At 38.9% G+C, this 15,261-nt stretch overlaps 3 protein-coding genes across 4 annotated transcripts; 2 read left to right on the forward strand and 1 right to left on the reverse strand.

Moving 5' to 3' along the window:
• Window positions 1–767: 767 nt before the first annotated feature.
• LOC118811093 (GTPase IMAP family member 2-like) lies at window positions 768–1,589 on the forward strand (the record flags this gene model as incomplete). The annotated part of the gene is made up of 1 exon (XM_036575302.1): window positions 768–1,589. A coding segment is annotated over one exon (822 nt), but the record flags the coding sequence as incomplete, so codon positions are not given.
• A 4,758-nt stretch (window positions 1,590–6,347) lies between these two features.
• tmem109 (transmembrane protein 109) lies at window positions 6,348–9,226 on the reverse strand. Its single transcript, XM_036575030.1, has 3 exons — window positions 9,012–9,226; window positions 8,568–8,670; window positions 6,348–7,477 (listed from the first exon to the last, which is right to left on the reverse strand). The coding sequence occupies exons 1-3, from the start codon at window positions 9,207–9,209 to the stop codon at window positions 7,113–7,115; spliced, it is 666 nt and encodes a 221-aa protein (XP_036430923.1). The 5' UTR covers window positions 9,210–9,226; the 3' UTR covers window positions 6,348–7,112.
• LOC118810891 lies at window positions 9,135–15,261 on the forward strand. 2 transcript variants are annotated; one of them, XM_036575029.1, is made up of 3 exons: window positions 9,135–9,250; window positions 12,090–12,126; window positions 12,261–15,261. In XM_036575029.1, exons 2-3 carry the CDS (start codon window positions 12,115–12,117, stop codon window positions 13,785–13,787), a joined length of 1,539 nt encoding a protein of 512 aa, XP_036430922.1. In that variant the 5' UTR covers window positions 9,135–9,250; window positions 12,090–12,114; the 3' UTR covers window positions 13,788–15,261. The 2 variants fall into 2 exon arrangements, with proteins under 2 accessions (XP_036430922.1, XP_036430921.1); XM_036575028.1 differs by lacking the exon at window positions 9,135–9,250 and adding an exon at window positions 11,132–11,375.

Below are 15,261 nucleotides of genomic sequence, written 5' to 3' on the forward strand. Positions count from 1 at the left end.
AAGAGTTTCTGTCAACTTGAAGTGGTAAATTCACCTAGCCAGAACACTGGAATTATCAACCAGAGACAGAATAGTCAATGATTACTCAGCATATTTATGTGTCAGAATAGGAATAATGTGTTATGTAATAATATAGTTATTAAAATGTCTTGTTATTGCACTTATGTAATGTCTCAGTTCTATATTCTGTATCTTAACTCTTAAATTTAAAATCTCTTCAGTTTTTGAACTCTAACCTATTTGCACTAGTTAAGTATACATTATCTGAGTAGATAACAAACCACTTTTGAGGTTACTCTGCATAAGCGTGCTGCTTTTAAATGGCCTTGGTTTTACCAGAAAAGCTAATGTCCCAGTAGGACACACTATATTAACATCCTTCGAACTTTGATAATGTAGTTGAGTGCATTGAAATCTGTGATGCAGCGTGAATTGGGTTGTGACATCAACACTATTTTCATGATGGCCAAGGAATGAAACAAACAGTCCAAAGGAAAGCAATTCAATAAACTGTACAAATATAATAAATGGTAGTAGTAGTGTAAGTTAAGCTTTATTTGCAGTGGTGATTTTAACCTTTGTACATGACGGAAAAACAAAAAAAAATACCAAACCACTGTAGTTAGACTCTATAATAAACATAATGCAATCACAAGTCAAGTCTTAGCCTATTGATAAAAACAAAAACACAACTGAAAACACGGTGTGGGTTACATTATTTCTCTTTATGTTCAATGTTCATGAACTAAATGCAGGAGTAATGGTGTATTTGTCTGTTAACAGTGTGGTGTCCGCGGGAGAATACTAGTGAACTGAGGATTGTGCTGGTTGGAAAGACTGGAGTGGGAAAGAGTGCCACAGGAAACACAATCCTGAGAAAAGAAGCATTTAAATCTGAATTGTCTTCTTCCTCTGTGACCTCACAGTGTGATAAAGTCAAAGAGAACATTGATGATAGAAGAGTTGCCGTCATCAACACTCCAGGCCTTTTTGACACTAATTTATCAAATGAAGAAGTTCAAGAAAAGATCAAGCTGTGTGTATCCCTGTCTGCACCAGGACCTCATGTGTTCTTGGTGATTATCCAGCTGGGCAGATTCACAGAGGAAGAGAAAAAAACAGTGGAGATAATTAAACAGATTTTTGGTGAAGACTCTGCTAAGTACACCATGGTCCTTTTCACGCATGGAGAGAGGCTGAAGAAAAGCAGAAAAAGCATACATGAGTTTGTTCATGAAAATTCCGATCTGTTGACATTTATTCAATCCTGCAGTGGACGATATCATGTCTTCAGCAACGACGACGAAGTTCCAGCTCAGGTTACAGCTCTGCTCGAGCAGATAGATGAACTGATTACCAAAAATGGTGGACAGCACTACACAAATGAAATGCTGCAGATGGCTGAGAGAGCCATTCTGGAAGAACAGTTCAGAATTCAAAGATACAATGAAGAGCAGGATCCCCAGAAGGCAAGAGATATGGCAGAAAGAAACAACAGTTTCCTAAAAGCTGCTACTGGCATTGGTTTAGCTGGTGTAGCAGGTGCAGTCGCTATTGCAGCAATCAGAGGACACTGCACAATACAGTAATTCATAAGCACAGACTAAGGATGTAACAATACAATATATAGCATTGTACTGAATTAAATTGCATCATATATTGCATACAACATATATTTTATGATACTTTTAATAGCATATTAACTTGTGGTTAGAGCGTTAGTTTGGGACAGTATAACAGTTTTTCAGGCTTTTAAATATTGTACTTTTATTATATTGAATGTTCTAATGAACTGAAAATGGAAACATTAATACATTAATGACATATTTTTGCTGCATCAAAAAAAAAAAAATCTATTCCAGACACCACTGTATATGTTGTGAATCGTTACACCCCAATTACAGACCAAGCCTAAAATCTAAAATGTAAATGCAGAATTACAAAAATTGAGTTTTTGCGCTGTTGCGAATCCTGTAAAACCCCAAAGAATAATTTACAAGTGAGGTGTCAGGTCAGATTTCATGGGAATTTTTTGGATCATATCATATGTCTTTATGAATTAACATCACACGTAGAAGAAGTCAAAAAGAAGGTCTGGCTTAATGTTCAGGTCTCCAATGCAAAAACAACTTTATACTCAATATATGATGACAACAGTAGCTCATTTACTTATATCCTCGGAAGAGTTCTCTTTAAATTTTCTCTCAATCATGTGGTCACAATCATTAGATTCATTCACTTGGTAAAGGTATCTGAAGTACAATCTACATTCCAAGATGTTCTTTCATACAACCTGTGCAATAATACATGTACACCTTAGGGGTCTCCAAATCCCCAAAACTTGCATAGTGTAGCTTTAAATACAACCCTAATTCCAAAAAAGTTGGGATAGTGTGTGAAATGTTAATAAAAAAAAAAACAGAAATCAGTGATTAGTAAATCCTGTTTGACTTGTATTCAGTTGAAGACAATACAAAACCATAATATGTGATGATGTACCTCATGAACTGAACTGTTTTTTAAATTGTAAACATACACTCATTCCAAATTTGATGCCTGCAACATTTTTGAAAAAAGTTGGGACATGAGCATGTTTACCACTGTGTTACATCACATTTCCTTTTATCAACACCTAATAATCATTTGGAGCCCGAAGACACAAAATGATCTAGTTTTTAAAGCATTCTTTAAATAATCTTCAGTTGCAAACCATATGGGACCTGTGTTTTGTATTTTGAGCTTAATAATGCACCACAAATAGTCTAAACTTTTATCAGTCACTAAAATGTCCCTCAGGGTTCAATTCTGGGACCTGTATTCTTTTTAACGTATATCAATGTATATCAATAATGAAGGTTCATCTTTAAGCAGACAACACTATTTTGTTTCAAGCTTCCCATTGCACAATAGAAAGATGATTGTGTAAGTGACTTTTATGACTGTGGTGGACAATGGACATGTTACCTATAAGCATGTTGAAGTCAGTACTCTTAAGCAACTGGACTGAACAGTTTATCACCCTGCTCTTTGCTTGATCACTGGGGATAATTACAGAACCTCTCACTGTATTTTATATCCTAAAGTGGGTTGTCATTCTCTAATGGTGAGACACAATGTACTACATTCTTTTGTGTTATTATTCCCAACTGCCTCTTATATATTATTTTTAACTTCTGTTTCTTTTATTTCAATGGTTTAATGCTAATTGTACTTTTCAGTTTATTGTTTTATTCATTTGCTAGGTCTCAGCTACATTAATAATGAGGGTCTAAATAAAGGAGAAATTAATTTCTGTACAACTAATACCTGTTCTTTTGATGTGTGTAGTTCCTCATGATGGATAGACTGTCAAGTAACAGAGTTGCAAATAATGGAATATTATTTACAACACTGTCAAAAATGTATGCAGTACATTAAACATTTCTGTTTGTTCTTCCTTTACTGAATACACCCTTCTTACAGTGTAAAAATCAAATTAATAGTTTACACAGGGCCAGTGGCAACTAGATATAAAGAGTTTCACAGAGACTTATCTAGAACAAATGAGCTAGGGAGAACAACCTAACACTGAAAATAAAACACAGAATAAGAATATTTAATAAAGAGATTAGAGATCATTTAGAAAAGAGATCATCAAGAGATCAGACATTTCCAGAACAGACGAGTATCTTTGGTTACATTTGGTTGCATTTTTAGGAAATAAGCAACCAGTTTTAATCAAGCTTTTACCTCTAAAGAAAACCCTTTGCTGCATAGAATCCGTGGTTTAATTTAATGGAATTCCCAGGATGGAATTATATGAGGAATGATAATATTTTGGAATAAGGCTCAGACTTTTATTATGTTATTATGTTGTGGCGCTGTAGAAAAACTCACACTACTAACAAAAGTATCCAGTAAATCAAAAGTATGATGAAATGGCCAGCACTAAGTTAGTCTGGTTGGAATAGCTTCAAATACAACTGCATATTCCTTAAGAAATATAGAAATGTTTACCTTGTTGCAGAAAATCTGGGTAGTTAAATGGCTTGTCATTTGAGTCAAGATTCTGCCCAGATGTGTTTATCTGAGGTGGAGAGCCAATGTCTGTGTCTATGAATTTTATGGTTCTCCATGTCAGCAGCAATCGTAGGTACTGTCCTATGTTTATGACACTGGAAATTGTATTTATCATTCCCGTTAAAGAGATTGTGTTCCATACGGGACGAGTTCCTGAGAATGGCACAGGCTCATCTCCTACTGTGCTCTGTATAGAGTGGCTCTATTGTTCTACTCAGACAATCCTCTGTGTCTATTTGCTTATTTTCTGAAGGACTTGTTTATCTTTTGTGTGGTATCACTCTTAAATAAAGACTGTTCTTTAAGGGTTCTTTAGCAAAGACATTGGTTCTATATAGAACCATGAACACTAAAAGAACCATCTGCATGCTTAAATAGTTCTTTGCATGGTGAAATGGTTCTTCAGATTGATGGAGAATGTGTTGTATGTTTATATTTTTAAAAAAGGTTCTATATAGCACCAAAAAGGTTTCTGCTGTTGCTACAATGTCAAGTTTGATACAATAGAAGAACCCTTTTGGTGCTATATAGAACCATTTTCAAAAAGATTATATAAAAAACCATATATAACACATTTTCCATCAATCTGGGGAACCATTTCACCATGCAAAAAAAATTTAAGCATGCAAATGGCTCTTTGAGTGTTTATGGCTCTACAGAGAACCAATGTCTTTATTAAAGAACCTTTAATCTTTTTTAAGAGTGTTTCACTAAATCAGCCAGTGATTCCTTGAATAATAAGACTCTCAGTGATCACTTAGAACTTTGCACCTTAAGAAGTACAGATGTTGCTTTCCTTTCTTAACATTGTCTCTTTGTGTTTGGCACCCAGCTCAGATTACTGAAGAGTTGTATTCCCAGGAACGTTAGACTTTTGACCTATTCTGAAGAGCTGCTCAGTGACTGGTGCACTCTGGTGCTTTCTATGTTTCTGCTGGTTGTAGAGCTGGGGACGTTATGCGGGATCGGCATGTTGTGATGGAAAAAAAAAACTGGAAGACGTTTTTATAAAGAGATGCAGAGGAGACTTTATCATAATCCTCTTCACTCATGGAGACCAGTTAGCATGGTTTGTGGAAAAAAAAATCCCTGAAAAAGCTGGTGCATGGTTTGTGTTCACTTGTCCAGGAAAGTTTCACTGCAAATCCATACAGAGTTATTCATTTATTGATCAACTTCATCCTACGATGAAATGTTTATATCCTGATGGGATGGGTCTCTTCCAGGATGACAGTGCCCAATACAGAGGACCAAGATGTTAGACAGGAACCTCCACTGCCATCCACCTGCCTGACATGATGGCTTAACATTCGGAGTGCAGCTGTGGTTCATACTAAAAGTTGTAAAAAATTAAAAAATTGTAGAAAAATTATAACATGCGCAGGCATCCTAGAGCTTCAAGACAACAGAATCTCTGAACTATTCCTGTTTCAAATATGTGCACTTTCCTTACTCTTTTAAATGTAATCTAAAAGAAATGTACATTCTAGCCAAAGTAACAAAAAAGTGAAAATGTCTATTTTGTGTTGTAGCACTGCTTTAGAGAATATCAGTTCAGCACAAGTAATGAGTGCTGTGTAAACACACCTTAGCTGCCACACTCTGCTGCAACTGTGCATCTCCTCTACTTAAAGAGGAACTACTACTATTTTCACAAATTCTCCGTAATTAAATGGTTAAGATGTAAGCAAAGTCATTCAGAGTGGTTTGAGGTGAAATACATCATTATCATGAAACAGTGATGGTAATTGGAAGCAGATTTGTAAAGAATTTAAAGCTACTTCACAGAAATGTAAAATGATTTACATGAATAGATTGCCTCTTTCCTGAGATGATGGTTTTGAAAGGTATTGGCCTAAAACATATTCTTAAATATATATCCATTCATGGCAGGGATGTGCAGGTACACGTAGGGCTTCCTAAGGCAAAACAGTCCCCCAAAACTGTATTCATTTATTTACTTACTTACTTATTTATTTTCCACTGTTTTACCATTATAAAGGATAACTGCCCATTTTGGACCATATATTAAATGCCTATATTTTTGGTGCAGATCTTGCAATCCTTAGTTTCTCATTCAAAGGTACAACAGTGGTTTTAAGGTCCAACTGTGTACCTTATATAAGTTTTCCCAGTGGAAAAGTATAAATTTGTACCTTTTCATAACCTAATGTTTTAAAACAGAACAACAAAAAAAAAGCCTGGAGACGAGACGGGGCGTGTGGAGTCAATACAACTTATGTAAAATATGATTTCAGTGGATTATGGTACAATTATGTTCCCTGACTAAAGGTACTGAGATGTAGCCTCAGTGACAGTTTCGTACCTTTTTTTCTGAGAGGTAGGTTTATCTGTAATGCACCATTTCACATGAAACCACTCTGACTGACTTTGTTTACTTCTCACCGACTGAATTATGCAGAAAGGACAGAAATGTATGGTACAAAACTGTGCCGAAAATGTGAAAATCAGTGGAATTCCACTTAAGTGTTATTTCTACAGCCATACTCATTAAGTACGTTATGAAACAAGAATATGTTTCTGTAACATTTTAGGTTTGTAGACTATAACGAAAACATATTCAAAATAAAATGCAATTGTTCACGCCCTTACAGAACCAACTTGAAACACACACACAGGATGTAAATAAAACTAGAAAAAACTCAACACCCTTCACGTACGCCACTGCTTCTGAATGTAACTGGAAACTGACAACTCTGTGGAATTACCACAACTCCTCTCCCTGTATCAATGCTTCCCAGTCTCAGTGTTGGACTAACGCAGTTGTGTTTTCCTGACTCAACAGAACTGATTCACACCTGAAGATCTTGAAGATTAGTGTTTGTGTTGAATTAATTGTGTTAGAGCTGCCAAAACAACAAGGTGTGCAGTCAGACTCAGCGACTCAGAAACATTTGAACAAACATGACCCACACACCACTAAGTCAATCAAATGTTCACATCTGCTCAGACAACACAGATCCAAAGTCAGTGCCTCTTAGTATATGATCATGGCTGGTTTTTGGCTGAACCCTTTCGATCTTTTGCATCCATCATTCTTCCTTGCTCTTCTTCTCCACCTCTCTCAGCCTTCTCTCCAGCACTTTTACTTTCGCCTCCAGGTGCGTGGTGGCACCTCCCCCGAAAGGTGATGGTCCAATGCCCAGCAGGACGCAGGCGAGCACCAGCCCAGCTAGTCTCATTGCTGTGGTTTCCGCACTGGCTCCAGTATCACTCAGAATCAAGCCAAACAAGGCAACGGCAAAGGCGATCTTCAGTAGCCAGAGAGTGCGCCGCACAAGCCCAGCAACTAAGTGCACTGCCAAGGACAAAATCCAGTAGCCAAGCACTGCCAGCAGGGCCCACTTAGTGACAAAGATCACACCTTCAGGGGTGACGCGCTTCACAGGAAGATTGGCTTAACAAGAAGAAAAATTTATATCAGCATTAATTTTCCAAACCATGCTTTCAATGTTTACTTAATGCAAACTAGCAGTTAGCACTCATCTCTAAAATGCATTTTGTCATCTTCTCTTTACAGCTTTGAACAAATATACCAGAATATCTGTGGTAAGCTGAGAAGAAACTCAAAATTAATAGAGATTTGATTTTAACTGAACAATTTGTCATTACTGATCAGTAATTCTGATATTATGAACACTTTTAGACTAATAAAAAATTGATTTTATTGAGAAATGCAAAATACAATACATACACACACTATACTACATAAAAAATTTTAAAATCTCAAAAATCAATCTCAGTAATGTAACCCAATAGAACACTTACAAACAACCCAGCGGAAGTTCAAAGTAACTTTACACACTTAAAAAGATGATTCTTTGAGGGATAATTAGTAAAGAAAACGCATCTATTTAGAACCAATTTTATTTAATATTTAAAACGGTTCTCCTGATTAATGGAGAAAGTGTTGTATATGGTTCTATATAGCACTGAAAAGGGTTATTCTATTGTTACAAGCTTGATGTCATAACAACAGCAGAACCATTTAAGCCTGAAATAGTTCTATATAGAACTCGTGGCTCTAAACAAAACCACTGCTTTTACTAAAGAACCCTTGATGAACCATCCTTATCCATATAACCATAATAATAATAATAATAATAATAATAATAATAATGTCTCACTTTATTTGGATAGTCCCCTATAGATTATCTACAGATGTTCAAATTGCTAACCAACTATCTGTTGAAACTCAAAATCTGTTGATTCTAAACAGCGGTGGGGTTAGGATTAGGATTTGGACCAGGGTTAGGGCTAGAATCAGGGTGAGTGTTGGGTTTAGGTTTTGGGTTGAGGTTAAGGTTAGGTTTAGGATTAGAGCCAGGTTTAAAGAAAATGATGGTCAATTTAGTAGATATTTAGTTAAATGTAACTTGAAAGTAAATTAAGCATCTACAAAGCATCTGAGGTGGACTATGTACATAAAGTGTTACATAATAATAATAATAATAATAATAACAACAACAACAACAATAATAATTCACCATCCATTTCAGATGCCCCCAGCATTTCTGCTCCATATGTAGCCAGTATGTTCAGCCCATCAGCTACAGCCTTTGAGGTCAATGTTGCGACCTCATTTACTTTCTGTTTAGACATAAACACAACGTAGTCATTAAAAATACACTATTAATACATTTTTGCACAGAACACCTAAGGTGACATCGTCATTATTTTTTATGAGGCAGCAAACTGAAATATTTAAGCCATAAATTACTATATTGAGGCCACAAATTATTATATTGAAGCCACAAGTTAAGTTTTTCTTTACACGTATCCTCAATATAGCAATCTGTCGCCATGATACATTAATTTGTGGACTCAATATATTAATTTGTGGTCACTACTTATTAAAAACAGTCACCATGTCACCTTAGGGGCTCCGTAATTTTTTGCCTTCTTCATGGCAACAACTGAGGTATACCAACCTTTAGCCCCGAGTCCACCAACTGCCGTCCGAACAGAGAGACCAGAAAACCACGTCCATCCTCACACAAACTTGTGAAAGCTGAGTTCAAAGTCTGCCACACTGTCGAAGCTGTTGGCTGATTGTCAGACCCAGAAAACTGACTCTCACATGTCGGTATGGACAGAATCAGCATTACCGCGACTAAAACCGCTGCCATTTTAAAACACCAGCTACTTCAACTGCTGGACACACAAACAGGCAAGTTTTTCCGCTGTCGCGAGCTAACAGCATGAGTTACAGAGAAGTTGTTAGCCTAGCCAGGACAGTGTTTTACCGCCAGGAGGGGAAACAGGAACTCGGAGAAAGCATGGAAAAGCGGGCGAGGCGAGGTGTGGTCAGTGTGGAGTTTGGGGCAGGGCTTTAGGGCTTTAGCTCTGTTAGCTCCGCTCTCCGGCTCAGTCGCTCACTCAGCGTGTTCAGAAACAGACTTGGTGTGAGTTCAGTTCACAGGCGGTGAAGCGCGAGCTCCAACACTTAAAACACGCACTACTGCGTTAAAAACAATATCGACGTGTCCGAATCACGTGACACACTTACATCATACGCTTTCGGTTTTTTGAGGTTCTGGTGTTTGACCGCTAGAGGGAGACACCCCAACGTGAACCCGCTCCAAATGTACCGAAGCTACTGATCCTATACTACTGGGTCAGAGCTGCGCTGGGCCCAGTTTCCCAACAGCATCTTAGCGTTAAAGGGGAATTCCACCAGTTTTTGAAAATTTCTGAGTAATTCAGTACTTGAGATGTAAACAGAGTCACTTAGAATGTCTTGATGTGTAATGGTTTATTGTGGAGACTCAGATTTCTTTACAGTGGTGGTGATAGGAACCAGGGATCGCCACGTCTACAACACACACACAGACATTTTATTTACTATCCAAAGCCACCGGTGAACCTACACAACTCTTAAGTTTTTATATGGTGATGATGGTAAAATAGTCATAAATCTGAAAAAAAAAAGTTTTCTTTGGAGACTATTTTGCCTTTTAACGACTTATATGGATCCCTCCACCTTTGACTGACAGCCACCAAACTGCATGTACTCATTCAGGGCAGGTCTCCAATTTCTAATCCACCTCCATACTGACCCGCACTTCTCTATGTGTCGTTTTTCCTCTCTCATTCCTCCCATAGAGTCCCATTCATTTTTGCCTTCACCCAAGCCCTAGTATATCCTTTGCCCAACAGCCAAAATGCATGTGTTTAGATCTCAACTACTGAATCATGCACACGTAAAAGCCTCATCTGTGAAATAAAGCTTACACGCTTAAACTCGCGCCTTGAATCCGGAGAGAGTGAAGTGTCGGAGCTGCAGCTCATCACAGTTCAATTCTCTAAGTGAAACTCCTGATTCCCAGAAAAAAAAAAAAACACATAATTTACGCACGTAATCATAACAGAGCAGCAGGAGGAGGAGGAGGAGGACGCAGCCTTCAGCTCCACTCAGTAACGCATCTCTCTGGATTCAGGACCTCATCTCTCTTAAGGACCTCCCAGACACAGAGAACAGTAGAGGTTCTAAATTAGCTTCAGAACTTTCCAGAAAGAAGATGATCAAAGGAATAAAATCATTCCTGAAACATTCTTGATTAAAGGGCTTTAAAAACCAAACCTACTAAAGAAATAAAGCAGAAAGAGCTACAAAGACTAAAGGCACCAAAGTAGACTCTGAAAAGGAGGATCCTACGTAGTAGACCTTCCTTATAGAACTGATTTAGACATGATGGAAAGCAGTTTAAGGTTCTCCATCTGTGTGGAGGTTCTTTAGGTTTCTTCACACAGAAAAAAAAACATTCTCTAAACTGCAGGGTTCTTTAGGGAACCAAATGTGATTCTTCAACGGAATCACACAGAGAAGCTTTCTGACACCTTTATTTTACTTCAGGTAACAGAAAATAAATAGAAATAAAAATTATTATTCAGCTGTGTAGATAGACAGACAGATAGACAGACAGACAGACAGATAGATAGACAGACAGAGAGACAGATAGATAGCCAGACAGACAGACATACAGACAGATAGATAGCCAGCCAGATAGATAGACAGACAGAGACAGACAGATAGATAGCCAGACAGACAGAGACAGACAGACAGACAGAGACAGACAAAGACAGACAGACAGAGACAGACAGACATACATAGACAGACAAACAGAGACAGACAGACGGACAGAGACAGACATGTTAGACTCTCCTGATATCTCAGGAGAGTCTAACATGGCAGAGAAAGCTCTTCATAACGCAGCAGCAGGTTCTCTCTTGGAGCCTGGTGACTCTGCTAAGTATCAGGATGTCTCCCGTTTCCTACAGAGCCTGACTGATCGGTATGTACCGAATACAAACATACAAATATCCAGTACAATGTACAAATGTATATACAACGATAGAAATATGAAATGTACATATGAATAACATTACTATGCATAAGCATAAGCTGTGTTGCTAGTGGGTTAGCTTTCAAATTATTAATATTATGGTAACAGATCTGAATCCTGATTGATTAATCCTGGTTCTTTAGCCGCTGGTAGCCAATAAAATGTGATGAAACAAGCTAACAGACATGACATTTCCCTCTAGGGTGGTTAAATATACAAGACTCAATAATGAATATGTGGCACGGTGGCGCAGTGGGTAGCACTGTCGCCTCACAGCAAGAAGGGCCTGGGTTCAATTCCTGGCCGGGTGACCGGGGTCGTTTCTGTGTGGAGTTTGCATGTTCTCCCCGTGTCTGCGTGGGTTTCCTCCGGGTACTCCGGTTTCCTCCCACAGTCCAAAAACATGCCGTCAGGCTGATTGGACATGCTAAATTGCCCCTAGGTGTGAATGTGTATGTCTGTCTGTCTGCCCTGTGATGGACTGGCGACCTGTCCAGGGTGTATCCTGCCTTCCGCCCAATGACAGCTGGGATAGGCTCCAGCACCCCACCACGACCCAGAAGGAGAAGCGGTTTAGATGATGGATGGATGGACTTTAGTGCAAAAGTTGCTGTCTCTGTTACATTAGCACTAAATGGCTGTTCTCCTTTTTTAATCTTTCAGGCAACTACAAGTGATACTTGGTGGAATGCATCAAATGGTAAACTTTTATAATTCAAATACAATTCATTTATATTTTTATTTTAATATCATTATTGTGAAATCACAGCAGATGAACCCTGTAAGACTATGCTAGTGATGACTAATATTGTCAATATGTTCTTTTGCTTGTAGTTCACGAGGGGCGAAATCACCACAATGAACATGGACATTGAAAAGATCGTGAGCACATTGTCACAGAAAGTCATCGTTCCAAAAGTTTGTGAGTTTCTGAATGTGGATGCCGGGTCGCTTTTCTTTGCAAGACCAGGGTTCTCAAACCATTCTTTGGAGTCAGTCACCAAAGACATTCTGAATGCCATTGTGAAGACAGTCATTGACGCTCTTGATGATTCTCACATGTGTGAGCTGCGTAGAAATGTGACAGAAAAGACTGAGCTCCTGGCATCTTCATGTGGGTCAGTTGAGCTCTGTAATTTGTCACTGTCTGTTGAGCCCAGTGCTGAGAGCTTGACGTCCAAAGACCAGCCACAACTTCAGGAATGTGCTAAAGACGTGATTCTTGAGGTTTACACCATCTATCGGGCCAAAGAACTCAAGAGTGCGTCAAATTTGTCTTGCCCTCCAAAGATGTGCGCGACAGATTTTGCAGAATGTTTGCTATCAGAGCTGAGTGACATCAAAACGTCCTCTCAGAGTTCATTGATCAGTGATGATATCAGCTCTGATCCAGCCTGTGGTGCAAGTGACAGCATGGCTGATAAAGCACTCAAAAGAGCTAAGTCCTGTCATAGAATCCCCAGCCTCATGAAACTCACAAATATGGCTTGCAAGATGGAGACTTCCGTTCCTGGACAAACTCTGAGGAGCGCGTCCTTGTATGCCAAAATCGTTGTGGATGAGCTGTTAGTCCAACTGGACTCATTTACAAAGTCCGAGGTATCTGAGGATGCTCAGTCAGTACTTGGACAATGTACCTCTGATACATCTCTCATATCAGAGTTGCTTGTAGACCATTTAATGGCATACATCCTAGAGGTGTCAGGTTCATCCTTTGGAGACCGCAGACCTGCCACTACTCTGGATTGTCGGGTACCTTCTTTCTGCCGAAGCTTCTCAGCTAAGAGCTTCCAGAAAATCCAGAGTGAGGATACTCGGACCAAGGCAGCTCAGGAAGTGAGTAAAATCTTACTCGAGTCTTCAAGCTTCCTTGTGAGTTCTCCACGTTCCCGGCATGCTCACACTAGCCAAAGACACTGCAGTGTGGAACCAACTCCGTCGGAATGCTTGGTTAAGGCATCCGACCTCGTCGATTCTGTCATTGATGGAATTTGCGAACATCTGGATTGTTCAACGTCACCCAATGGTTTGAAAGAAACACGATCTGAAGCTTTGGGTTGGATGGAATCAGGTGTTGACGCCCCTGAGGACATTCTGTGGTACACTGCATGTAGTACTTACAACAGTGCCATGAGACACCTAAGGGATTTTTCTGCAATGTATCAGCAGAAACCACCTAAGGTTGATCCTTTAGAGATCAATGTTGGGGGAACTGTTGGTAAGAAATCACATCTTGAAAGACCATCAGTGATCAATGAACACGAGCCACCCAAGAACAGAGAGATGGTTTCAATGGCCTCTTTACTGGACACCAATCAGGCCACTGAATCCTGCCAGAAAACAAAATCACAGTTATCCTGACGACACCCAGGTTTACTTCACTCTCTCACCAAAAGACTGTGGTCCCGTAGATACTTTGTGTCGGTGCTCAGAGCAAATCCTGAGTCGATCAGAGGAGGATGGGTTCCCCTTTTTGAGTCTTGGTTCCTCTCAAGGTTTCTTCCTCTTGCTCTTAGGGAGTTTTTCCTTGCCACTGTCGCCCTCTGCTTGCTCATTTGGGGCTCGGACCTGGATTTTCTCTGAACCTCCTTTGTGATGCTCGTTGTAAAAAGTGCTGTAGAAACAGATCTTGAATTAAAGGATCTGTCAACATCTCCTCCAGCTAAATCAACACAGAAGTTGTATTACTTGGCAGTGAGGAGGAAAGACCGAAGATCATTGCACACTTCAGAGCTCCAGTATCTAAAGACCAAGTCAGAAACCTGGGTGTACTGACGGATCCAAATCAAAGCTTTAATCCAGCCTGAAATTTTGGCCTGAAAACAAATTTGGACTTGGAACTGCCCTTTTACAAATAAACATTTAATAAATAAATTTTCAAATACTTGATTCACATGTAGAATAAAGGTTTTTACTCTTTGTTTACATTACAAATGTTTGTAAAAAAAAAAAAGTAATAGGTGATGTGGGTCTGTCTATCTATCTATCTATCTATCTATCTATCTATCTATCTATCTATGTATCTGTTAGTATGGAACATGTCTTTTAGTTTCCAGAATGTAGTCTACAAGATGTAGGGCACAGGGTTCAGGGTGTAGGGTGCAGGTGTTCATGGTGTAGGGAGCAGGGTGTAGGGTGCAGGGTTCATGGTTTAGAGAGCAGGGTGAAGGCCACAGGCTGTATTAAGCAGGGTGTAGGGCCCAGGCTGTATGATGCAGTAAGTAGGGAGCAGAGTGTAGGGCACAGGCTGTAGGATGCAGTAAGTAGGGAGCAGGGTGTAGGGCACAGGCTGTAGGATGCTGTAAGTATGGCTCAAGCTGTAGGGCGCAACTAGTAGGGCGTAGCGTGTGGACATGAACACTTCCTCATTTTTTTATTTCATTTGACTCGCTTATAAAAGCCACACTTACAAAAAAATCTTACAAAAATCGAAGCCTGTAAAATTAGGCTTTAATACTAATTAAAATTAAAATGTCTATATTTGTGTTGTAGTCATGGCTACACCTGGTTCCTATCACCACCACTGTAAAGAAACCTGATCCTGAAGCCTCGTTAAGCTTTGACTTTGTAGATCAGTAAAAAGTGCTTTTTTTTTTTTTAATCAATCAATCAATCAATCAATCAACCAATCAATAAACCTTTATTTTGACTCAGAAGTACATTGAGGGTGACCTTCATTTACAGTGTAGCTGAGCAAATTAAACAGAGACTGAAATAGTTGAAGTGAAATTGATCAACTAGAACAAGTGAAAATCAGCAAAACTAAAAGACGTATTAAACAATAAATAAATAAATATTAATGTAATAATAAATAATAACGGCTGAAATATGAAAC

The sequence above is a fragment of the Colossoma macropomum genome, unplaced genomic scaffold (genome assembly GCF_904425465.1).
Source record: "Colossoma macropomum unplaced genomic scaffold, Colossoma_macropomum, whole genome shotgun sequence".
Taxonomy (NCBI): domain Eukaryota; kingdom Metazoa; phylum Chordata; class Actinopteri; order Characiformes; family Serrasalmidae; genus Colossoma; species Colossoma macropomum.